Below are 27,640 nucleotides of genomic sequence, written 5' to 3' on the forward strand. Positions count from 1 at the left end.
TAGTTCATGATTACAAATTAATTTTTTTTGTGTGATCTAACCCTAAATTCACGGTTTTCAGATTTTCCCCAAATGTCAGCTATAAGATCTACCTACCTGCCAAATTTCATGATTCTAGGTCAACGGAAAGTACCCTGTAGGTTTCTTGACAGACAGACGGACAGACAGACAGACATACAGACAGACAGACAGACAGACAGACAGACAGACAGACAGACAGACAGATAGACAGACAACAAAGTGATCCTATAAGGGTTCCGTTTTTCCTTTTGAGGTACGGAACCCTAAAAATTGATGCTAGTTTTGTTGAAAAAAAGGGGTTATTGTGTGATGAAATCGCATTCGAAAAAGGCGACTGTGAACGGTCCACTTTGAGATACAAGACCAAAGATGGACGACACTAAATAGCACTCTGACCTTGTACCTGAGCAGTGGGTGGTTTATCGATCATTTTGAACTGTTGGTTTATTGGTTTGTTGGTTTGTCCTTCAATCACTTCGCAACGGTGCAACGGATTGACGTGATTTTTTGCATGGGTATAGATAAAGATCTGGAGAGTGACATAGGCTACTTTTTATCCCGGAAAATCAAAGAGTTCCCGCGGGATTTTTAAAATGTAAATCCACGCGGACGAAGTCGCAGGCATCAGCTAGTAATCATATAAATATTTCACTACACATAAACACTTGGAAGTATCCGTGTCATAGTACCTACTAATAATATTATGTATTCGTAACATAGAGGTCTCAAAGATCAAGCAAGCGCTAAGTACGTAGGTACCTGTTATACAATATACATACATATAAAAGCGAAATACCACTCACTCACTGACTGACTGACTAATCACAAAATCTCAGGAACTATAAAGCCTACAAACTTGAAATTTGGAAGGTAGGTTCTTTCCAAGACGTAGGTATCAGCTAAGAAACGGTTTTAAAAAATTCCCCCCCTAAGGGTGTGAAAGGGGGGTCGAAGGTTGTATGAAAGTCCTATGTTTTTGGAGTTAGAGATATGAAAATTGCCATTTAGGTATTCTGGGTTCCGTGCCTTAAGGTGCGACTGAGTGTGTAGGTAAGTGAGGCCTTTTGCAGCGGGAAAATTTTAGATCTCATGAGAAACCAGCGGACGAAGTCGCGGGCAACTGCTAGTACATACATATTTCTAACGGGACTTAAGCGCAGGCCACATTGGGAGCGAAGCGAAACGAACCTAAGTTAGTTTCGCTCGCTTACTAAGGGTGAGATCTATAGAGCGCACTCTGACTTAGCTTAGACTTAAGAGTTCTTCTTCTCTGGGCTGGTTTCACACTGGACAGACAACAAAGTGATCCTATATAAGGGTGCCCTTTATCCTTTTGAGTTACCGAACCCTAAAAATGAATAGAAAAAAAAACAAGGGCCCGTAAACCCTCGGCGCGACCTTATCACGTGGGCAGTAAGGACAGCCCTCAATAATTAGGTCTAGGGTACCTTCGAGGAAAAGAATATGGTAATTTCATTTACACCTTCCCGCCTTGACCTCTTAAAAGTTCGCTATTGGAATTTAATATATTGCCAATGGTTTTCCCTGAAATTTCCATGGTTTCTAGTTACATTCTAATAGCAGGAAAATTACGCACCTAGATTGAGTTGGTATGTTACGGATAAAAGTCTAAATGCGGTTAGAACTAGTTTTAGGCGGCTATAATTAGATGCGGCCGGTAGCAGTTGACATGAGATCTATGCTTTTAGTCTGTTACATTTGACTAAATAAAATGTTTTGACTGCTAATCATTGACAAATAGATTGGGCCCAGAACGAAGTCTGGTAACCCCGACTCCATTCAGTCTTGTCTGCCCTACTACTAGGCTGAAATCTGTAGAGCGTACTTTGACTTTGCTCAGACTTAAGACACTACAGTACGCGGCCGAAAGTGAGGCCTTTAGAATGACATTTCGGCTTTGTAGAGCGTTATCTCTGTCACTCATACCTATATGACGTTTTGTCGGTCTCAGCGACAGTGACAGTGCTCTACATTCGAATATTTAATTAAAAATATTTTTTATAGTGTTGACGAATATCTAAGATGACATTTTTTCCTTTAGTGTGTATTGATCTTAGATGAATGATTACCGTATTGATGGTTACCTTTTGACATATTTTGTATTAAGTACTATCTTGTTTTTTTATTCTTTTGTGACTAAGTATTAAATTTGGCTAATTTTATCAAAACTATGTACACGTTGTTAGGAATATCATAACGTATTGCATGCTAATAGGCAGAATTTGGCTGTACCTTTTTGTTTTTGTAACATCTCCACTGTTTACCCAGATTCGCAATAAAGAAATTTGTATTTGTATCTGTACAAATCTGCTATCTCCTTCTAAAGGTCGATGTACATTATTTTCGGCCGCGTACTGTAGCAACAGTGTGCACGCACCTCTTTTTTTCTTTACGCAGCTAAATGTTTTAAGCAATTAAATATCACTTGCTTTAACGGTTAAGAAAAACATGGTGAGGAAACCTGCAAGCCCGAGTGTTCTCCATAATGTTCTCTAAAGGTGTGTGAACTGTGAAGGGGAAAATAACATAATAATAACTATATTCGTTGTTACAGCATCCTCTCTTGGTGCTGCCATGACGATGCCGATTTGCGGTTTCCTCATAGCGCACTTTGGATGGGAGTCTGCTTTCTATTTCACTGGTAAGTAATGTTGTACCTGCGCAGTGGGTGGATTTATCTGTCTGGTGCCTTCTGCCGCGCGATTGGTTCCTAAGTCAACCTTTTGCTTTCTGTACAATAATATACTGTCGTCCGGAGGTTTTGCTGACACCAACTTAACTCATAACTTAAGGTTTTTTGTTTTATTTACATAAAAAAATATGCACCTAAAGCGAGTGTATTAATTGTTTTTATTCTAAATAGACTAAAAGTTGTAACATAGGACCTCCATGTCAGTGGTATAATTCGGACAGTCCTACTTTTGTTTGTTTGTTTAACATTTAGTGATGTTTTAATTTTTTTTTTTTTTTTCAATTTCAACTAAACTAGAATAAGTATTTGTTAAGTTTATGCAAATCTGCTGTAAATATTTATATGGATATTTTAACATTATTGCGCAGATGTCTACCACTAAGAGCAGATTTTATCAGTCATCAGATAACCCAACTGAGGAATGAATTTGTCAGATTTCCGATACAAAAACTGTCGAAAATTCAATTTTATTCCTTAGAGATTAGTTGCTAATTAAAAAATTGGCTTATTTGTATAATATGAGCACGATTGTAGTAAGACAGAGGAAATATTATGAAATAGTCATAGTAGTGATTTATGTAATGTTCTTATGAAGTAGGTACTAGTTATGCTTTGTGTAATTTTACTTTATTTTTATTACTAAATATTGTTATACAGGTATAATCGGCGTGATGTGGTCGGTGGCATGGTTTGCAGTGGTGTACGACACGCCGGCGCAGCATCCTCGCATCTCAGACACGGAGCGAAACTTCCTGATGAAAGCGCTGCCTCAAGATACTAACAAAGGCGTAAGATTTAGAACTTTTATTACTGCGCTATACAATAGAGTGGTGGTGTTGTTTTCATTATTTTGTGGTACTCTAGAATCGTGTGGATCGATTTTAATGATTTTTCCGCTAATAGATTTGTCTTAATTTTGCGAATGCTACTAATGATAGCAAAATAGTAAAAAAAATATGCAAAAATTAATGTCATTAGACTAGTTCTTTTATTAAAATCATTTTTACGTTGTTAAGACAATTTTTACGTTTAACTTATCCTTTACGATTATTGAGGCTTCAACTTTTGTTTTAGTTTCATTTCGATTGCAAATGTTACACCGTTAAACTCACGTACATTAAGCATTAGCTTAGCGTTCTAAAATGATGCCGTATAGAGTTAGTTTAACGGGTATGAGTTTAATAAAAACTGCCGTATCACTTACGAGCTAGCCAGATTCCAACTTAGACTGCATCGTCATTCGATATTTATAATCAGGTGAGATCGAAGTCAAGTGTAAAATCGTCTGTCGAAACGAAACCCATCGCTGGCCTGGTATAACTGGGCACGTCTCCTCTCAGAATATAATATGCTCACACATTAATAGTTAGTTGTTTCTTTTATTGTTTTACCGTTTGACCCCGTTTATATTCTTTAAATAATCAAGCTTATACGCAAATTATATGTTATTTTAATGTTTTTCCTGTTAATTTTCCATGTCATCGCTTTTGCATGATAATAGGTATAATATTATAATTTTCGTACATAGTTAAAACTATATTATATACCTATCAAAACTTGTAACAGTACCTAAATGTAATAAATTATAGCTTGTTTATCGTTTTTTAATCAGGATTTTGTTTATTATTGATTACTATTAATCACGAAAATCGGTATTACGAGCAGTAAGCACCAGTAAGCTTATCGATAAATTTTGAAAACGTGTACCTTGATAAGTTGATAACATGGTATCATCAAAATTTCGCGGTCGCGCAGATAAATTATTGACATAGGTCGATCATCAAGATAAATTGATGACATTCATTACTTGGTTTTATAACAACAGATATTAAACCCATGTTACTTACATTACAATAAAGGTAATTTACTTTAATACACTTAATATATACAGTAGAAACTTGATTCTCTAAACTAATTATTGTCGTAGATCATTTAAACATTAGAGGACTCGGAAAAATATCTAAAAATAAAAATAACTGAAAAATTGAAGTTTGTTACATTTGTCAATATTTGCCCACAGCACATGCCAGTGCCTTGGCGAAGCATGCTAACGTCGGCGCCAGTATGGGCTATTGTTATAACGCACGGCGCCTCTGTATTCGGCTACTTCACAGTCGTCAACCAACTACCCACGTACATCGAGAGCATCCTCCACTATGACATCAAACATGTGAGTATTAACCCCAAGCTTTAACTGTGTGTCGTTTTTCCAATAGGTAACCACCCGTTTGCCGTTCTGGGTGTCCCTGGTACTTCGAAGCCCATACATCGAAAAAACCCTCGAAAAAGCTTTTTATCGTAAACAATCCATTGCTGGCTCATGCTGAGCACGGGTCTTCTCTCAGTATGAGAACAGTTTAGGCAATAATCTACCAAGCTGACCAAAGGCAGATTGGCAGATTTTGCACACTTTTGAGAACATCATGAAGAACTCTCAGGTAAGCAGGGTTCCTCACTATTGTTTTCTTTACCGTGAAAGCTATGATATTTAATTGCTTGAAACGCACATAAATTCGAGAAGTTAGACTAGGCTATCACCACTTAAAGTGTTTTTAAAAGATCCTCCTATGGTCACTGATACTGCTGAGTTTTCAGTTCAATTTTTTCTACATTTTTCTATGTCAAAATTTACGTATTAATTTGCCTATATAATTTGGTTTTCATCGGTAGTCACTAGTCACATTTAGAGATATTATGTAATGGTATATGTTTTTCCTGTCCACAGTTTACATATCTATAGTGTGACCATACACTTTGTATATGACGGATATGTTGTTACGAACGTATTTATAAGTTAAAATATTTTATGTCGTCGTTTAAGAATGCTTAACTTAAATATGTATTCGATTTTTTTTTTTAGATTAATACATATTTTTTAAATATGTGGATACAATAAGAGTCATCATACAAAAAGCTAAAATTAGTCTTTTCATATTTAAATACAGGGTACTGGGTAAATACTTACTTTGTCTAAGGAATATTATTCATTAACACGAAATACACGACACGTAATCGTTACATAATACCTAATCAATAAGTATGCTTAATCTAATTTTAATCAGCTGACGTAAATATGTAGTAAATGCAGCAAACATTTTGGAGAAAGTGTGACGTTGTAAATTTTGAACTACTAACTAGCGTTTCGCTTTTAATAAAAATCAATTTTGTTCAAAGTATGTTGGTGCCACCTAGCATCAAGGTGCAGAACTACGCGTGGGTCGATGTTCAGAGTTCATTCGAGCCACAATAGATGGCGTTTGCTTCGTTGTCAATTGTCGTAAAAATAAAACAAAATAATTAAATAAAACCATAATATCATTTGTTTATTGTTAAGTCATTAACAAAACGGTTCTTATAATATATCCTTAGGTTCCGCAAATATTCAAAAATGAATTGGCTTCATGATCAAACTAAATGAGAGCGGCCACACTCGGGTTGCGTCTGGCAACACCGATTGGTGAGATTTAGAATTTTTCTGGAGTCAACATGTGAAGACGAATTTTTCGTTCCAGGAAAATCTCACTCCTTTTCGCCCATGGCTTCGCCTGGGAAAATACAATAGTTATAAATTTAGTCATCCTAACGTATTTCAATGTTTCATCAATTATGGTGAGTGAAAAATCAAGTAATGTGGATTCGACAAAATGGCGGTTTGGTTAGAGAAAATCCTAATTTCATGATTTCACTTTCAGTTCCAGTTATTTTACCTTCCCAAATAAATGAGGATAATGGGTTGTGGGTGGACTCCTGAAAACCATTGTTGGACTATACTCAGAAAATTACTTAAACTATCAAACAAAATTTCTAACTATTAGTTATTATTTAGTTAGTTAACCATAAAAAACAGCTTAGTGCTCTTTGCAATGTGTCACTACTTAGAAAATTGTACAATCAGCGGAGTACATTTCATAAAATTCACAAAATTTCTCAAAATATACTGAAATAACTATATAAAAAAACGTTCGGGCGCCATTTGCAAGGGTGGTAAATTGGGCGGAATAGAAATATACCCGGATACGGAATAATCTACCACCTTACAAAGATTAGAGGAAAAAAAAAATAATTTTACTTACTTGATCTATCTACCTAGTAAAGAATAGAAGCTAGCCGTCGACTCCCTTGTAATGTATATGAGGTGTTATAAATGAAATTTGCTAGATGTTAGGCAAAATTGTTTTTAATGTAACTTTTACCGGGGTCGCTTAATACATAGTGATGGCTAATAATGCTTAGTTATTCTAGCTTAATGCCAAGACTTAATTTAGATACATTAGAATGCCTTAGGTAGATAGTACATAAAATCTATGTTTTAAATTTAAGATGCCATTGGCATGGAATAGACAATGACACAGTAAAATTCATAAAATTGTTTCAAAATAAAAGCTCAGTAGTAAAGACAGGGTTCTTACTGTACACATACACTAAGAAGGTTCACTAAACTGTTCCAGGATACAAACATTTGCTTACTTGTAGGTGCGAAGACTGCAATGTAGCTGGGCGGCATCGGCCAAGATCCAAAACTCAATTTAACTTGATTCTTCACAACCGAAATGTTTCCTTACAAAGATTTTCACCAAGTCTTATCCATAGAATTAAGTTGCCAACGTGAATGTACAAAAGAAATAAATACGGAAAACGAAAGCGAAATACGAAAACCGAAAACTAAAAACGGAAACGCAAACGGAAACTAAAACGGAAACCCTGCAACAAAGAAAAACAAGATTATTATTTGTGCTGTGTGAAAATTTCGACACGTGGAATTTTCCCGATCAAACACAACTCACCTATTGAACTCCTGGCCACCAATGGTTTTCAGGAGTCCACCCACAACCCATTATCCTCATTTATTTGGGAAGGTAAAATAACTGGAACTGAAAGTGAAATCATGAAATTAGGATTTTCTCTAACCAAACCGCCATTTTGTCGAATCCACATTACTTGATTTTTCACTCACCATAATTGATGAAACATTGAAATACGTTAGGATGACTAAATTTATAACTATTGTATTTTCCCAGGCGAAGCCATGGGCGAAAAGGAGTGAGATTTTCCTGGAACGAAAAAATTCGTCTTCACATGTTGACTCCAGAAAAATTCTAAATCTCACCAATCGGTGTTGCCAGACGCAACCCGAGTGTGGCCGCTCTCATTTAGTTTGATCATGAAGCCAATTCATTTTTGAATATTTGCGGAACCTAAGGATATATTATAAGAACCGTTTTGTTAATGACTTAACAATAAACAAATGATATTATGGTTTTATTTAATTATTTTGTTTTATTTTTACGACAATTGACAACGAAGCAAACGCCATCTATTGTGGCTCGAATGAACTCTGAACATCGACCCACGCGTAGTTCTGCACCTTGATGCTAGGTGGCACCAACATACTTTGAACAAAATTGATTTTTATTAAAAGCGAAACGCTAGTTAGTAGTTCAAAATTTACAACGTCACAATATAACTGGAACATAATTGATGAACAGTGGTTTTTTTTCTTATTTAATTAACACTTTATAAATGGTGCTTATGCCGTTTAATTATGTTATCGACTTACCTTGGAGGTGTATAAGTGAATGTTTGCCTTCAGTTTAGTAATAAACATTGCTTAACTGAGTTGTTGTTGGGTATTGCTTTCAATAGTAAGTACATCTTATGTTTGAAAATTCCGATAACTCTAGTCAACAAGTTTTGGTAGATGACTGGTATGACAAAACATTTAATGGCTGTAAAATCAATCCAGCAAATTTTCCGAATTTTTGTATTTTGAACGATAAACTATATCGTTACAGTAAATGTAAATACCAGCTTCTCAGTGAGTTCGACTGGAAAGAGGTAGTCCACAAGAACGACATCCTTAGAATTATGCAACAAAACCATGCAGACGCAACTGCAGGTCATTTTGGTGTGTTCAAAACTCATCGCAGATTATCCCTCAGATATTTTTGGCGTGGTATGTATAAGGACGTGGTTGAGTACGTTAAGAATTGTGATACTTGCTCTGCGTATAAACACACGACATCAGCCACTCCAGGTCTGCTAGGGAAGCCTAAAGTCTGCGAGAGACCTTTTCAGGTCATTTCGGCTGATTTAGTCGGACCTTTGCCTAGGTCTAAATCAGGATTTACATTTCTTTTTGTGGTGACGTGTTGTTTTTCGAAATATACAATGTTGTTTCCGTTACGGCGTGCCACAGGTGCCGCTGTTGTTAAAGCGCTAGAGAATTTTGTATTTTTGAACCATAGTGTTCCAGAGACTGTGATTGTGGACAATGGGTCCCAATTTACAGGATCTGAATTCCGTAATCTCATTAAGCGTTATAATATTCCGAAATTACACTACACACCACTGTACACTCCGCAAGTTAACCTTGTTGAGAGGTACAATAAGGTTGTTATGACTGCTGTAGCCGCTTTTGTGAAAGATAACCACAGGTCCTGGGACGAAAACCTGTACAAGGTCCAGTTCGCCATAAACAGTGCGGTTAATGAATCCACTGGATTCTCCCCGTTCTTCCTTGTCCACGCTAGAGAACCGGTTTTAAATGGTTCCTTCTATAAGGACACGGATAAGGAGTACGAGGCCGGAATTCCAAGGGAGGAATACGCAGGAAAGTTTGGAACTTTGGAGGACATATTTGGTCAGGTTAGGAGAAATTTGTTTCAGGCTCATGCAGAGTATGCAACGCATTACAACTTAAGGCGTAGGTCTGCAAGCTATTCTGTTGGGGATATAGTGTGGAAAAAGACCTATCCACAAAGCGACGCTACAAATTTTTTCGCAGCTAAGCTGGCACCTAAGTATGAAAAGTGCAGGGTTGTCAAGGTTTTGTCACCTTTGGTTTACGAACTAGTTAGAGTAGCTGACAACCACCCAATAGGCACTTGGCATATTAAGGATATTAAGAAGTAGATATTTGCCATTACTTAGTTTGGTCTAAACTGTTTGAATATTTAAGTTATCAATATTCAATTAGGAATTTGAATGAGTGTAGTGATGTTCTGAGTTAACAGTTACATTACCATGGTTCAGTTGAGGAGGAATGTAGTGGATGTATGTAGGGATGAATATGTGATGATTGGAATGCTTGTGGTAGACCAACCGGTTGAGAAAGTAAAAATGCAAATATCGTACTTTGGGGATAACGAAAGGGGGGGTTTTGTGTTTTGTTTTCGTTTTCCTTCTAGATAATGGATCATTTCTGTTATTTTTCCGATTCTGTTCCGAGATCTATTTTCTAGGAGAGTTATTTCGTTTTTTTTTTTCTCATATTCCGATTTTGATTCGGTTTTATTTTTCCGAATGGGATAGAGAACGGTTGCCATATAAGATGGACCCGTTCACAACCAGATTTTCCGTATTTGTTGAGTAACAAATATTACGATGGTAGTTTAAAAGAGTGAACCACCGTAGGCCTAGACGCATTCTATCAGTCAGCTGAAGAATGATGCCAAGATGTTTCCACTCAAGTGTCTTAGACACCATGAAGTTTTTTTGTATATATTCTTTTTAGAAGTTAGGGTTGTGTAGTTAAGTATAATGTATAAAACCTTACACTGTTTTCAGTATATTTATTTTGTTAGACAATTTTCCTTGTTAGTAGTAGATGTGCGTTCACGCGTAACTTCTGTGTTTTTGTTTGTTTGTTTCAGGCAAATTGTTAGTAGTTGTTGGATGACGCTGAGGGCAGCGTGGTTCAACCTGTTGAACCTTTTCGTAGGAGGGGAAGTATTGTGACGTTGTAAATTTTGAACTACTAACTAGCGTTTCGCTTTTAATAAAAATCAATTTTGTTCAAAGTATGTTGGTGCCACCTAGCATCAAGGTGCAGAACTACGCGTGGGTCGATGTTCAGAGTTCATTCGAGCCACAATAGATGGCGTTTGCTTCGTTGTCAATTGTCGTAAAAATAAAACAAAATAATTAAATAAAACCATAATATCATTTGTTTATTGTTAAGTCATTAACAAAACGGTTCTTATAATATATCCTTAGGTTCCGCAAATATTCAAAAATGAATTGGCTTCATGATCAAACTAAATGAGAGCGGCCACACTCGGGTTGCGTCTGGCAACACCGATTGGTGAGATTTAGAATTTTTCTGGAGTCAACATGTGAAGACGAATTTTTTCGTTCCAGGAAAATCTCACTCCTTTTCGCCCATGGCTTCGCCTGGGAAAATACAATAGTTATAAATTTAGTCATCCTAACGTATTTCAATGTTTCATCAATTATGGTGAGTGAAAAATCAAGTAATGTGGATTCGACAAAATGGCGGTTTGGTTAGAGAAAATCCTAATTTCATGATTTCACTTTCAGTTCCAGTTATTTTACCTTCCCAAATAAATGAGGATAATGGGTTGTGGGTGGACTCCTGAAAACCATTGGTGGCCAGGAGTTCAATAGGTGAGTTGTGTTTGATCGGGAAAATTCCACGTGTCGAAATTTTCACACAGCACAAATAATAATCTTGTTTTTCTTTGTTGCAGGGTTTCCGTTTTAGTTTCCGTTTGCGTTTCCGTTTTTAGTTTTCGGTTTTCGTATTTCGCTTTCGTTTTCCGTATTTATTTCTTTTGTACATTCACGTTGGCAACTTAATTCTATGGATAAGACTTGGTGAAAATCTTTGTAAGGAAACATTTCGGTTGTGAAGAATCAAGTTAAATTGAGTTTTGGATCTTGGCCGATGCCGCCCAGCTACATTGCAGTCTTCGCACCTACAAGTAAGCAAATGTTTGTATCCTGGAACAGTTTAGTGAACCTTCTTAGTGTATGTGTACAGTAAGAACCCTGTCTTTACTACTGAGCTTTTATTTTGAAACAATTTTATGAATTTTACTGTGTCATTGTCTATTCCATGCCAATGGCATCTTAAATTTAAAACATAGATTTTATGTACTATCTACCTAAGGCATTCTAATGTATCTAAATTAAGTCTTGGCATTAAGCTAGAATAACTAAGCATTATTAGCCATCACTATGTATTAAGCGACCCCGGTAAAAGTTACATTAAAAACAATTTTGCCTAACATCTAGCAAATTTCATTTATAACACCTCATATACATTACAAGGGAGTCGACGGCTAGCTTCTATTCTTTACTAGGTAGATAGATCAAGTAAGTAAAATTATTTTTTTTTTCCTCTAATCTTTGTAAGGTGGTAGATTATTCCGTATCCGGGTATATTTCTATTCCGCCCAATTTACCACCCTTGCAAAAGACATAAGCGACGCCCTTTGTTGGCGTTTAAGCCGTTGAAAATTTAGTTTTTCACTTTTTCATTATAAGCGCGCGTTAAGAAAGTCCTATTCGCCGTGCAAAGTGAATCGCGTGTTTCTGCGAGAAGTGACTTGACCTTGTAAGTCCGCTAAGGAAAATAAATTTTATAGCATTTCTCGTGCAGCCGCTTTTGAATTCTCGATGCAAAGCTAAGCATTCTTACTTCTTTATCGAAGGCGGTCAGAAGCAGCTTCCTTCTCCTTTCATACTCCTAAAACCCTCATGTCCTTCTCCACACCGTTAATCCACCAGCCTCTGCGACCCTCTGGTTTTCTGTCCAGCAATTTTTTCGAGGCTCTCATGCTGTTTATGCGTTGCACATTTCCTGTCCATTCTGGTTTTGTTGACCTTCAGTTTTTAAATACTTCGTGGAGACTGAATTCTCCATAAAAAATATTTAATTACTGCTGATAAATAAAAAATATAATATGGCCTTAATTCAATTTTAACACGTGTCTATTACATTGTGATTAATGTTTGTTCCAAGTTTGTTAGCAAAACAATGTAACCATAACTTGTTTAACATTACATTCTTATTATATTGCGGTTACAATATTGGTTTTGATTAAGTTGTTTTTTTTTGTGGTTTATTACAAAATAGAATAACACTTAAATGGACCTTTGTGCAATAAATGTCTTATTTATATATCTAATAATCATTAATGATCTATTTTTAACTTAAATACATTATAAATTTCATCTAATATTGATTTGGTTTTATTCTAACAGTAAAAATCTTCCAATATAAAAGATTCGCAGAGTACTGCTGTTTGTGCTCGTTCAAGGTGCGAAAACCTGATGTCTTATGCATAAAACTTGCTGGTCCATTTAGCTGATGCAATAGTGGAAACCTTGCGTCAGCCTTGTTTGTGTTTAAGAATAAAAGATCTTAAAATATTTAGACGAAAGCTCAAAATCGATAGGTATGTGAAACGACAACAAAATTGAAAGGTATAGGTAAGACGTATGTGAACTTTTTATTTTGTATCATTTTTATTTATTAAAACGTAAAACCAAGTAATTTATTTAAATTACTGCCTTAAATTAGTAAAATTAGTGAAAAAAGAATTTACAAGTACTAGTTGATTGAAGTAAGTGCTCATATTAGCTAAGATAGCCTAGTGGTTAGGACGTCCGCCTTCTAATCGGAGGTCGGGGGGTTCGATCCCGGGCACGCACCTCTAACTTTTCGGATTTATGTGCGTTTTAATTAATTAAATATCATTTGCTTTAACGGTGAAGGAAAACATCGTGAGGAAACCTGCATGCCTGAGAGTTCCCCATAATGTTCTCAAAGGTGTGTGAAGTCTACCAATCCGCACATGGCCAGCGTGGTAGATTATGGCCAAAAACCCTTCTCACTCTGAGAGGAGACCCGTGCTCTGTAGTGAGCCAGTGATGGGTTGATCATAATGATGATGATGATAAATCATTTTAATTAGTCGTGTCCAAAAACTGATCCACACGTCAGGTGATCCAAATACTGGCGCTTATTAGCTCAACGGCTAAGCCTATAGCTATGTAGCGAGGCAATAGCGCCGGTAATATTAGGCATCATGCCCGTTAATGACTGCTTCGATACTTTTTGTAAACATTTAAGTTTATTATGTGAATATTTTGTTTTGTTCCACGTATGTGTACATATATTTTAAATTGATAGTTTTGATAATAACATAATAATACATAATATATACAAAATAAATACAAAAGACATACATGTTAATTTCATTGTTTGTTATACTTCTAAGTTTCGAAGTATCTGTAAAGATTTTATTTTATTTATAAAATTAATAAAATTCCAATGTAATATGAAAACAATACATGTAGTAAAAAATGGTATAATGTTGCGAAACAGCATCAAAGTTAACCAAATAATCCGCAATTTTTGTTTTTATGGTCACCCTAGCGCCCACCTCAACGCGACGCCAACGTTTTTTCGCAATCTTTTTTGTTTCGATGATTTTATTGACCAGATGGTTTACACTTTACAATCTCGGGGTTTGTGAGTTTAATACGGGTAGATCTAGATTCCGATCTTAGTAACCGACATAGCTCAACGGGTTGCGAAGCTGAAGTGGCAATGGGCAGGGCAGATAGTTCGTACAACCGATAGACGTTGGGATCCCAAGGTGCTGGAATGGCGACCTCGCACCGGAAGACGCAGCGTTGGAAGACCCCCCCCACTAGGTGGACGGACGACATGAGACGAGTCGCAGGGAGCCGCTGGATTCAAACGGCGCAAGACCGTGGCGTGTGGAAGTCCCTACAAGAGACCTATGTCCAGCAGTGGACGTCTATAGTTAGGTAGGTTACATACGGGCAGTGCACTTTGAGCACGCACAAACACACAAGTTTTCGGAGTTATCAAGCTGTGATAATCTAGTGGTTAGGACGTCCGCCTCCTAATCGGAGGTCAGGGGTTCGATCAGTGGCGGATTTCCAGTCCTAGCCGCCCTAGGTCATGTAGTAAGTAGGTACCAGCCGCCCTCTTTTCAGCACTCATCATATTTACCAACTTTTATCATAACATCGGCGAATTTTTATCGCTAGGAATGGCCGCCCTAGGCCCGGGCCTACTGGGCCTTAGGGCAAATCCGCCACTGGGTTCGATCCCGGGCACGCACCTTAACTTTTCGGAGTTATCATGCCTTATAGGTGAAGGAAAACATCGTCAGGAAACTTGCGCAAGTTCTCCATAATATCCTCAAAGGCGTGTGAAGTCTGCTAACCCACACTTGACCAGCGTGGTGGACTATGGCTTAAACACTTCTCATTCTGAGAGGTGACTCGTTCTGAGTAGTGAGCCGGCGAAAGGTTGTGAATTGTGATGACAATTCTACAAGCCTTTACATACGGATAATGCATGGAACGCGAATAATCTCCTAGAATCTTACGAGTATAAGTAGGTATAAGTCCCGCAAATTGCTAATGCGCGTGGCCGCCATTTTAGTGACGTCAGTACTAGACTGAAGTTTCGAGCTGATGGTATATCATTATTTCGGCTGACGTCAAAGTGACGTCATTTCGATGTTAATGAGACATGGGTCCAGCGCAATAGCAATTTGCGGGGTTTATACTAATAATATTTTCATTTGAAAGTTTCTTGGCGCCTCAAAGTACGGTAAGCAACGAGCAATTAAAGTTGTATCATGCAAAACTTATCCTTAAAACTATCGCATTAAAGCGACTGATTATAATGTTGCCGGGTGTACATCATTTACATCATCTTCAGATCGGGTACAATTACCTTATCTGGTTTCCAATCTAGGCTCGAGTTAATCTATTGCAGGTATCTACAGCTAGTGTCTACATTCAGTTAATCCACATTTTTAGGGTGCCGTACCTCAAAAGGAAAAACGGAACCCTTATAGGATCACTTTGTTGTCTGTCTGTCTGTCGGTCTGTCAAGAAACCTACAGGGTACTTCCCGTTGACCTAGAATCATGAAATTTGGCAGGTGGGTAGTTCTAATAGCTGACATTCGGGGAAAAATCTGAAAACTATGAATTTGTGGTTACATTACACAAAAAAATTAAATTGTGGTCATGAACTAACAATTAGTATTTTCAATTTTCGAAGTAAGATAACTATATCAAGTGGGGTATCATATGAAAGGTCTTCATCTGTGCATTCTGAAACAGATTTTATTTATTTTTATACATCATAGTTTTTGAATTATCGTGCAAAATGTCGAAAAAATACGACTGTAGTACGGAACCCTCATTGCGCGAGCCTGACTCGCACTTGGCCTGTTTTTTTGTATAAGGCCCGGTATCCACCTAAGCGGAGCGGAGAGGAGAATATGTGTACAGTAAACCAATCCGATTTGTAAAAGATGACGTGATTATTTTTTCACGTCACTTCAACCTGTCGCGACTCGCGTACTAATAGCGTGGATTTAGGTGAAAATCCCGTGAAAACTCTTTGATTTTCCAAGATGAAAAGAAAAAATCTTTGTATCTACTCCTGTACCTACCCATCATACGTGTACCAAACACTTCGTGAGCGCGAGTTCGTCCACGGGAATTAAGGTTTTATTATATTTATTATTATACATAGATGTTACATTATTATTGCTTATAATATTAATGAACTTACTGCGTAGTCTATCAGAAAATTACATGTAATTTCCCTTTGGATTACCTACACACTCGAAGCTTGTTAATGTGAAGTAGGTACTTCCTTGAAAAGATGGTCATTCCATTTTTCATTGTAGATTTTCGCGATAAGATTACCGACCCAAGTACAATTTATATTTGACTAGCGACCTGCCCCGACTTCGCACGGGTGCAATGTAGATACTAATGCAATGTGGTGTCAGTGTGGTTATTTTGATATTTTTCAAAAAAGACAGCATTTTCTATGGATGTCTCTGAGAAAATTATGAAAAACTAGCTTATGCCCGTGACTTCGTCCGCATGGACTACACGAATTTTGAACCCCTATTTTATCCCCTTAGGGTTGAATTTTCAAAAATCCTTACTTAGCGGGTGCCTACGTCATAATAGCTATCTGCATGCTAAATTTCAGCCTGATCCGTCCAGTAGTTTGAGCTGTGAGTTGATAGATCAGTCAGTCAGTCACCTTTTCGTTTTATATATTTAGATACCCAGGCATGCAGGTTTCCTCACGATGTGTTTCTTCACCATAATAACAAGCGATATTTAATTGCTTAAAACTCACATAACTCCGAAAAGTTAGAGGTGTTACGCCTGGAATCGAACACCCGACCTCCGAATACAAAACCTACGTCTTTATCACTAGGCTATCACCTCTTCACCTAGCACCTATTTTCGTACGCTTTACGTATTTTCTATTTTAATGGGGGCTATTAAAAGTCCTACGTTTGCAAAGCCGGGGTTGCTGGTACAAATAGGTCCTATAAATAGTCTGGTATGCATTGGAAATAGGTCCCGGTTAATGGTGAGAATGCGGGTCCGGCGCCGTGGTAAGTGCAGTGCAGACTTTTTTGCATTCTTTAAAATTACCTCGGTACGCAATAAATAAGAAAGAAAGAGTGAGCTCACTCTCCAAACACGCCCGGTCTGAGAAGAGCCCACAGCAAACTTAGCCGGGTATTCTTTTTATTATCAACACATTACAATATCACTTAAAACTTATTGGAACTACCAAAGCTGTTAAAGCAACTCATTCCCAAGCTTTCTCATCATTTAATTAATCACGTACATAATAGAATTTTTCAATAAGTTTTCGTTTTATAAAAAGTTTGAACTTGTTGCGAGATATTTCCAATATTATCTTCTGGGAGTTTATTGTAAAAACGTACACAATCACAATTGTCAATAAATAGCTAAGTTTACTTAGCTAGCTGGCTATAGACGATCAAGTGTAATGTCAAGTTTGCAGCGGACTTGAAGCGGCGTCCAGTCAACTGATAGCCATACACAGTCAAGTTTACTGGACGCCGCCGCTTCAAGCCTGCCGCCAACTGTATGTGTATGGCTAGTGTTAGAAGCGGTTATGGGATATGTACTATGGTAAATATTCGTAGTTTTAGTTTTAAGTTCGCGTAAAAATCATCATCACTATATCATCTTACAAATCCAACAACCTACCATCAAAAAGTGTAATTTATTACCAATTTTGAATAAATTATTTGACTTTGACTGGACTATTATCTACCGCATGATTTCTATACCAGTTGCAGCAGCGGTTCACATAACAGCAGTTGGGCCTGCTCAGGACACAGGACTCTGTTGCATGCAGGCGCTGGCCCGCAACCGCATTACTAAAATAAAATATTTCTTGTTTGTCAAAAGAACGGTCTTCTGTCATCTCTACCATACCTGGGAAAATATCTGTGTGCGCTCGCATCATCAGTACTGGCTGACTCCCTGCGTCGCAGCGGCCGTCTCTCAACCACTGCAGCTAGGAAACTCTTCACCGGATTTGCTGTCGGGTTACCCGGTAATATGTCTTCTACATACATAACACTAATGTCCGGTTTTAGGACACTAATAACATTTGTGACTTGGGGTATGACAATATCGATACTAATGACCGATATGCCAACAATTGCAACACTGACTTTACCACTTGTACCTAATATTTCTAGAAGTGGATAATTTGCTCTCGCGCATCATTTGCAATCTAATACTGCGACAGCGTGTTGAAGATGTTTAGCAACTCAATATACAAAAATAAACCGAAAGCATCAATTTCTAACATCCAAAATAAACGTTAAAGCTATGCAAATACGTCTGTTTTTACAATTATACTTATTTTAATTCTTGGCCCCAACTAATTTATTATTCTCGCTCAGGTATCATGATGCTGGTGCAGGCTTTCTACGGCCACGACAGGGTGTGGTCCATCGCTATTTTCACGCTGGCCCTTACTATCAATGGAGCAGTGACGGCCGGTTACCTTGGCAACGGACTCGACATCGCGCCTAAGTTCAGCGGTAAGCTTCATAAATCTTGTTCTTTAACTGTGCTTTTGAATGCGTAAATTATACCCACTTTTTTAAAAATGCAAAAAACATAGAACTTACACCACTTTCCTTATTTTGTGATCGCACCTTACGATGCAGAAGGAAAAGGAACCATCCAATGAACAGAAAATATGAGGAGTGAAAGGAAAGTGAATGAAAAGTGAAAAAAGTAAGAAGCTTCTACCTTCTGCTATGCCAGATATTTTATGCCACGTATTTACAAATTGTACAATTAGCTTCCATCGGCTTTCTTCAAAACTACGATATGGGTTATTCAAAGCCAAAAGCTGGTAATGCATTGAATCTGGCGCTGAAAATATTCATGGGTGGCGTACTCGCTCAGCATCAGGTGACTTGCCTGCTTGTTTGCTCCATCCATACTAATTTTATAAATGCAAAAGTGTGTCCGTCCGTCTGCTAGCCTTTCAAGCCCATCCGTTCAACCGATTTTGACGAAATTTGGTACAGAGATAGCTTGCATCCCGAGGAAGGACATGTCTACTTTTTATCCCGGAAAATCAATGAAATCCCACGGGATTTTTATAAATCTAAAACCAATGTAGCATTTTTATATAAAAAATGTGTATTGCAGGTACGATCTTCGGTATCGCAAACACATTGTCTTCCTTCGGCGGCTGGCTCTCCACTTTCATGGTCGGCGAACTGACTAAGCACGACGTAAGTAAACAAGATAGACACCAAAAACAAAACGCGACTACTTCTGTTAAAAATACAACCACAGATAAACCAATATTATAACTACATATTAAGTTGGTGAAATGCAATTATATTATAGGCCTTAAATTATAGGATTTAATTTTACACCTAAGTTAATAAACAGCATTTACAAAAGACCTTTTATATTTTTGTAAATGCTGTTAATTACAATTTGCATAAATAAAATAAATATCACTGACCATTTATTAACCAAAATACTAGTTCAATAAGAATAGAGAACAATATGCATAGAAAACAGAAAAAGTTAAGTTGCCTAATGAATTTCGATCAAGGATTAGAGTCATTAAGCAGATTTTTGTGATCCTCCCTATTTAGTAACATTAGCAAAAAATAAAAATATCAAATATATCCTTGTTCACAGAAAACCTACGTTCAATGGCAGAAGGTGTTCTTCATACTAGCCGGCACATACGTTTTCGGAGCCCTGACATTTGTGATATTCGGCTCGGGCGAGCTGCAGCCTTGGGGCACGCGCCCCGAGCCGCAGGAGAAGAAGGAAGAGGAACCACTCAATGAACAGAAAGTGTAAGGAGTGAAAGGAAAGTGAATGAAATGTGAGAGGAAAGTGAATGTAAAGTGAAATAAAAGAGAGAATTACCTAAGTGAAAGGCAAACCAATGGAAAATGTTATTTAGTGACTAGCTTAAGTCAAAATCGAAGTAAAATTTTCTTTGGATTGAACTACATGGATCTTATATGAGCCACAAATTTCTATAACTTTTTCAAATATCTACTATCTATTCAAATATGTATGTGTGTACCTATTTCAATTGGTTTGCCTACTTGTTAACTATCTATCAATAAATTCCTAACGCCATCTATTGATGCTATACCGAACTACAGGAAAAATCGACCGTCAATCGAATATGGACAGGTTGTTAGATTTTATAAAATTAAAAAAAAATTGGTATGCAATATTGCATTTTTGAACTGATTTTACGATTTATATAAAAGTATTTTTATAAATTGATAAAAGTATGATATTGGTGCCATAGGTTGTAGGTACACAAACATGTTTATCTTTAAATTAATATTGCGACTACTATTGTAATCCTCTCAAATGTCATATGATAACAGGCGTGGTTTTGCACCTCCTGCTAACTTCACTCCCAAAGTCCCAACTAAGTTATGTTACTAACATTGCGGTTATATCCCTAAAGTAAATTAGTTACAGAGAACACGATTTTTGTCTAAAATAGTGTATATAGGTCCTAATTTATTTCCACGCGGTGTCAAACCGTACCCGTAAGCATTATAAACTTTTAGTCCTTCATCTAAGTTTTGTGTATTACTAATTAAATTACACTGAACCGTATGGACACAAGCGACAAAACGCCGTGTGTCCAGCAGTGGAAGTCCAGTAATAAACAGAAGTGCACCAATATAATGTAATTTATCGATTTTTTGAATGGCGAATTTACAAATTTGTATTAGGCCGAAAGACCCATCTATAAAAACTCAAGGGTTTGCTATATGCATAGTCGCATTTACTCTGCGAACGCTTCTAGCGTTTGGCCAATCTGGCGCAATCCTGACAATCAGCGGGGTTCAGTAAAAATGCATTAGCAGAGTGACTTTCGGAGCGCGCCAGGGTTTATGTGAAAGCCAATTTCTGGGTGGAATAGTGGTAAAATGTTTGCTGCCATACCTACTAGAAATGAATGAATGTCTATAAAACGTACGTCGTTGCGTGTAGGGTCTACTTGGTAAAATTATGATATCTGAAGAATGAAGCGACGAAGTATAATTTCTGGTGTTATATGTCCAGGCTAAAGTGGGACCAGGAATCCAATGAAAATGCGCTAAAAGCTGAACGGAGTTTCAATAAACCCGCGCAGTTTTGCCGAATATGCGAGACAAATGAAAGTCAAATATTTATTTGATTTTTTTTAATAAAAGAATATTAGCCATCAAGTTTATCATGCTGACTAATATTCCCTTTTTCCCCTGCAATTACGTAAAGCTTGTGCTAGGATACGTACGGCAATAGTGCAACGGGTGGGGTTTGAACCGGCGACCTATCGGTTTCAGTCCGCTCCTTTAACCGTTGAGCTATCGAGACTTGAAAAAGTTACATCGGGTTTTGTTGTTCAATAAAAATGGTTGAATTGAATGTGCCGACCCGACTATGCGTATAGCAACGCTTAGAAATATATTAGGGTCTGACTAGCCTTTATATCGAGGTAGCATTAAGCTAAAAGCACATACCATTCGAATATTTACAGACTGATTACAATTGTTGCTAATTTATATATTAATAGCATAAATAAATAAATAGCGGAATTTTGGTTCATTCGTTTTGAACGAGTTTAAAACATTGAACCATGTTGTTTAAGTTTGTGTAACGAATTAGGGTGGAAACACATTTATAATTCTCGATTTAGTTCTACGCCACGCGAAGCTTGGAGGTCTGGAGTTCAATCCCCGACAAAGGCAATTTGGCAATTTATAACCATAAATTGTCTCTAGTCTTGTTAGCTTGGAGGCTTCGGTCGTGGCTAAGCCCTTTTTTATTCAAGGCAAACGCTTGACCACAACCACACCTGATGGGAAGTGATGATGTGGCAAACCCTACTGGCAAAGAAGTGCCGCTAAGAGCCTTAGCTTTCCTGTACGATGTCGCGTAAAAACAAATTAGAAGTGCAATACACTTCTAATTTGTTTTTACGTGACATTTTAGTTACACACACTAGTTTTATTAAATTAACTTAGGTACATATTATCTCTTCCAAAATACCTCGCGTCCAATCCATCGTTACTTACCATCAAGTAAGATTACAGTTAAGGGCTAACTTGATATCGAATAAAAAAAACAATTTGATTTGACTCGTGTCGCAACGACTAATGTCGCATATTATAAATATGTTTCCACCCGTACACACGCGTCATGAAAGCTGAAAATTGGGGTGGTCTAGACTAAATTGACGGTTCAAAAGTAATGCTATCCTTTTCTATTGGGAATATTGTGAAAGAGATAGCGCTTGTTTTAGATCTGTGTTTATAATACTAGACTAGCCGATTCTTCGTCTGCGTCCGCGCAAATGTCAAAATGTTGCATGCCTTTACATCGTATTTTCAACTTTCGTGTCGCGAGCTGTATTGTGTTGTCCAATTAGGCGTCTTTTGTCATTTTAATTAAGAAAAAATTAAAAAAACAAAATGGCGTGAGATGGCTAAGGAGACAAAGTTTACGTGTTAGAGAATATTGTAACATGGGCGTCGCTGGAAATAATAAATAAAATAAAATGTGTAAGTACCTACTAAATAATATGCCATCATAAAAACCCAAATACTTAAGTCATCATAAAACGTCTCTCATAAGAGGCAACCCCAAGACGTCACGTTCTAGGCAACCCTAAAATATTACCGGACGGGTTTTTGGTATTTTCGCAAAAAAAAAAACAATTAAAGGTAGTATAAAACGGTGTTAACTAATTAATTAACTTTAACATTAGTAGAGTCAGTTTTTGTGATTACATTACGTATCGCGTATCTTTTTAGACTTTTTCGAGATGAAAAAACAATTTATGCATAATATTTAAATTTCCTGCGACGTCAATGAATAAAAAACAAAATAAAAAAAAAACAAAAAAAGGCTGTTAAGTAAAATATAATTATAAAAGGATTGTGATTTATTTTTAATAACGTACCGGCGCCGCGCAACGGACACGCTCTGCTATCACAAAGTCGTAACCCGACTCACTGTTATAACTATCCAGTAGTTTTAGGGCTAGGGGACGGGAAATCCTGCATTATGAGTTCCATTAAAAGTCTGAAAAATTCTGTACGTATGTCATATTCGTCGTTCTATCCATCGAAATAAATGTCAAGCGAACAAAATTTTTCACCGTTTAGAAACCAAATAAATCAGCGCCACCTCTTAGATACTAGATGAACGACCCCTTTGAAATCCAGACGTCACTCAGGTTGCATTGGTACATAAGCACCAATGAGTCGGTGCCATTTTGTTTGTTCAATAACCCAGTCCATACGAAGTAATACATATATGAGTCAATGGTTCTATCTAAATTTATTGGTATGACATAAAACCTATATCTCAGAAAAATATTTTATTGATCGGAACCAAAACGCTACTATACCTACCTACTTATTCGTATCTTATAAAGCGTACCAATAAAGAAACGAAACGAATCGAAAAGAGCGGCGTTAATCTTTCGATCTCACTTACACCTTACCTGTGTATTGTGTGTGAGGGAAACGGAATAATGTGCCGCTTCGTTTTGATTTGTTTTTTAACCCACTTTGAGAGCGCATAATATGACAGCCTCTTTAGCAGACTTCGGTTTAGAAACCAAAATCTGCTAAAAAATTAAGCTCATACATTGCAGGATTTCATGTCAAGTTTCTTTTTACAATTTATATTTAGTAGTATTTTTAAGTAAGCAGACGTATTAATTATTTATTTTTCTACTAGGACAGTTTAGCAACTTTATATTGTAAACGTTTTTTACCAGTGAAACTTTTTAATAATGGGGGTTAACATACCAGTGGAAAATAGCTTAAAACAAAACTTAAAATAAAGATTTTAAATTTTATTTTAAGCTGATTTCTTTAAATTTTAAGTTTTATCAAATAATGAAACTTAAAATCGAGTTCAAAAGAGGCTGTTTAATTGAATATTTAAATAGTTACCTCTTTTTGGATTTTTTTAAATTAAGTAAGGTAACTTTGAGTCTGAGTCCTAGTTATATTGACACCATAAAAAGACACCTTTGCAGCAAAATTAGAAAGCAAGTTTTTATTTATTTACTTAAGTAAGCCTCCATTATGGCCATAGACAAGCCCCGTTACTTATCGTAAGACATAGATGTAAGATTACGCCATGTTTGCACTTAGCTTTATATTACGACATAATGCATAGCCTCTATTTACACTGATGATATCATCATTATCAAACCATTGTATTTTGCCATTTTTTCTGTTTTAATACACGCTGAAATTGTAATGGTTGTTTTTCCGAAGCAAAATGAGTTTGTCATGGTATTACAATCGATTTATAAATATAAAAAAAATATTAAGAGTCAAAAATGGCAAATTAAAAATCGAGAAAAACAAAACTCGAATGAGACCTCGAACCAATAGTAGTACCGCGTGCGTGCAGGCTAGTTTATGCCTTATCACTACGCGCGAGAGCTTATTTTGCTCTAAACTTTTTCACTTTATTCGAAGCAAGGTTCGAGTGGATGTGTCTACACACTACAGCGGATTCACGTTATGTCTAGTGAATTACTATTGTTTCTCACACTTTCGAGTTGATGATTTTTTCCAGGTTGCATGTGTTTTTCCTAATAAATAAAATAAGGTTAAGAATAAAATTAGGAATATATGCACAAAGCATCAGTGTGAATAGAGGTGTAGTTTTTTTCGTGCATTTCGACAACTGTGATAGAGAGGTTTGTCTATGGATGATTTCACTTGTATTTTTTAAACGCTCCCTTTATTCTTATTAATTTTGGAATTGAAAATATTAACCTCGTTTCAGGTTATTATTAGTTCCTAAATTACTTTCAGTATTTTGTGATCTTTATTTTTTATTTTTATATTTTTAAGCGCTCTACACACCGAAGCAAACGCAAAAATGTGTGCTTGTGCAGTCGGCTTTGCAATTATGTGAAGCCGTGTAAAGCCGCCGGCTTTGGTGTTTAAAGTGCTTTCAACATTTTTTTTGACCACAGACTATGCGGGGTACACGAAGATGCTAATTTGATATTTAAAACTAAACTTTGTTAATAGGACTAAACCTCATGCCGTCCCTTTCTCAAAGAAACATTGTGACAAAGATGGCGCTTCGTTTGGTCCTGTCAATTTAGTATTTTAGTTTACGAATTAGTACCACCAAGTGCCTACCTGCAGTGTCATAGATATTAAAATATTGTCTGTGGAACATATTATTTCAGTGTATACATTTACGAGCCGCTTAGGTATTTTATTTTAGTTGTAAGGTGTGTAACATTATTCTCTATAATAAACTGCATATATATTTTATTTTTAAGTAAAAAAGCGTTTAATTATTTGTTTATCTCCAAAGGCTGTCTTTTGACGTAGCTCATTTACAAACTTGATGTGACAAAAAAGGAGGAGAGGGAGGGTAAGGGGAGGGAAGGACGATGATGACTAACGGCGGTTACGCACTCATCCGATCCGAGTCCATGAAAATACGTTCCTTTTTGTTTTGTATGGTAGGTAGCTTATGGTTATGACATATTATTTCGTAGATATTTTTATATCCGTATTTTCACTGATTCGGATCGGATGAGTGCGTGATCGCTGTAAAGATCAAGTTTTTAAATGGGCTACGTCAGAAAACTCGCTCCGTCGCCCCTTCATTCAGCTCACCTACTCAACCTTCTTTTCGCTCTCTTCATTCAAGACTTTCTTCGCAAGCTTCTGACTACGCGCTTTACAAAAACACTAGTGGTAGGACTGACAAGACTGCGTGGGGTCGGGGTGCTCAGATTTCGTACTGGCCTAGTACTCAGAACGCATCGTGGCTTTTCTTTATTTTCAGTTTTCATTAGAGCCATAACGAAACGAAACGAATCGAAAAGAGCGGCGTTAATCTGCGATTTCCACGACGCGTTTTAAGCAATTTTTTCGCTCAATGGGGCCGATTCTCTTGTAAACAATCTCTAAGCTAAACTAAATTAACAGGTCTAAATCTAGTGCTATCCTTTTCGCAAGCAACAATATAAAAGGAATAGCAATAGATTTACAAGTGTCATTTTAGTTTAGTTTAGAGATTGTGTACAACGGAATCAGCCACAATGAGCGTTTTAGGTCTTTGGGCGTAACATATTATATACAGATTTTAATGACCTAAAATTTTAAAACTTATTTCGAAACGCTATACCTTATACCTATTTACTGCTTAGTACTTACTGACCTGCCTATCTACTTTTACTTACCCTTTAATGAACTTTTGAATCTCAGAATAGTAAAATACCTATTAAGAGCCAACGAGAGATTGCGTTTTTGACATCTGTAAGTTACATACAAAATTCTGAGCATACATATTAATATTGCGTGCCCTCTCGCACTCATTACATTGCCATCTAACAACGGAAAGTCAAAAACGCAATAACTCGTTAGCTCTACTATACTTACATCCATATACTTTATGCAGTTTATGTTTAAATAAGTCTAATTAGATATTAATTACAATTTACCATTAATATTTAATATAATATGATATTTTGTTAATCAACAAAATCTATAGGTATTACATATAATCATGACACATACCTAATTATAAAAATAAGAAGAATGCTGAACAATTTTAATTACATATTGTAAATAGATTATTTTTATAAAACGTACATGTCACACAATGCTATTTATTACCTATTCTGTACTTCTGTAGTCTATGATACATTAGGGACATTTTACTGAGTCGATTTGGATAAATGAGAGCTTATTTGATCCACCATAATTGGATGTAGTTATGCAAACCATCGCTATGTAATCTGTATAATAAAAATTTATTACGTTAATTCACTAATTAGTGACTGCATAATCCGGACTTACAACACTTCATAACGTTTCATATAACCTTTATTTATTACGCCAATTGACAATTCTACGTGGGTATATGTGCTCGTGATACCAGTTTTATAACACTTGTTAGAAGTGCTCTGGATTATGAAAAGGTATCTGTAAACAACAATAGGTACTGTGTTTGACATAACCCTATCCAAATATTTCTTATCAACCATTTATTTTTTTCATGGCTTTTATAAAAATCCAAGAAGTCGGTTAAACAGATTTAATTATTCCCATCTATAGCAAAATTTTGTTAACGTGTTTAAGATATAGGGTCTATCGCAGACCACCGATTTTAGTCAGTAATGGTAACTCTGTTAAAATGAATGGGTGGCTTTGTCTGTGACCATGGTAGGTCTGCATTCTGTCCCTTACGCAATAGGTATTTACAGTTATAGTTATTCGTGTAAGACATTTTTTTTCCTATGACGACCGTTAAGGGTGAGGCCAAACGAGCTTAACATGTTAGTGAGTCTTTTGAATCACATAAAATTAACCACTCATTTTGAGTAGTCATGACTCATGTTATTAGGTCACTTTGTACTTTGATATGGCACTGAATACATCGTAAATTAAGTAGGTATGTGACTTATAAAATTTCGCTCGTTTGACTTTACCCCAAGTAGTAAATATAAATAAGCGGTTTATTTTCGCCAACTTTTCGGTGGTCTGCGTTAGGCATTACTTTTATTCACAATGTACTTGGATAAAACAGAATGAGTGCTAGCATGTATCTAGTTAATTTAATTAATTATTACTCTTGTTTAAGGCATTATTTTATCAATAGGTACCTACAATAAGCAATTTTGTTTTGTTAAAAATATCTTAAAATACTTTGTGAACCATATTTTTTTAAATAAAGTTTTCGAAAAATT

General features: G+C 36.5%; 1 protein-coding gene across 2 annotated transcripts in view; it reads left to right on the forward strand.

Annotated features, from left to right (window-relative positions):
* LOC117991240 (sialin) overlaps nt 1-27,640 on the forward strand; it is an 82,234-nt gene extending 54,594 nt beyond the window's left edge. For both annotated transcript variants that reach the window (XM_069504941.1, XM_069504943.1), the window contains exons 6-12: nt 2,597-2,683; nt 3,392-3,522; nt 4,755-4,904; nt 17,794-17,941; nt 18,297-18,437; nt 19,060-19,145; nt 19,567-27,640. In XM_069504941.1, the coding sequence (XP_069361042.1) occupies nt 2,597-2,683; nt 3,392-3,522; nt 4,755-4,904; nt 17,794-17,941; nt 18,297-18,437; nt 19,060-19,145; nt 19,567-19,734 (911 nt within the window). In that variant the 3' untranslated portion in view covers nt 19,735-27,640. The remainder of the gene's footprint in view (nt 1-2,596; nt 2,684-3,391; nt 3,523-4,754; nt 4,905-17,793; nt 17,942-18,296; nt 18,438-19,059; nt 19,146-19,566) is intronic.

This window comes from Maniola hyperantus, chromosome 19 (genome assembly GCF_902806685.2).
Source record: "Maniola hyperantus chromosome 19, iAphHyp1.2, whole genome shotgun sequence".
In the NCBI taxonomy this organism is placed as follows: Eukaryota; Metazoa; Arthropoda; class Insecta; order Lepidoptera; family Nymphalidae; genus Maniola; species Maniola hyperantus.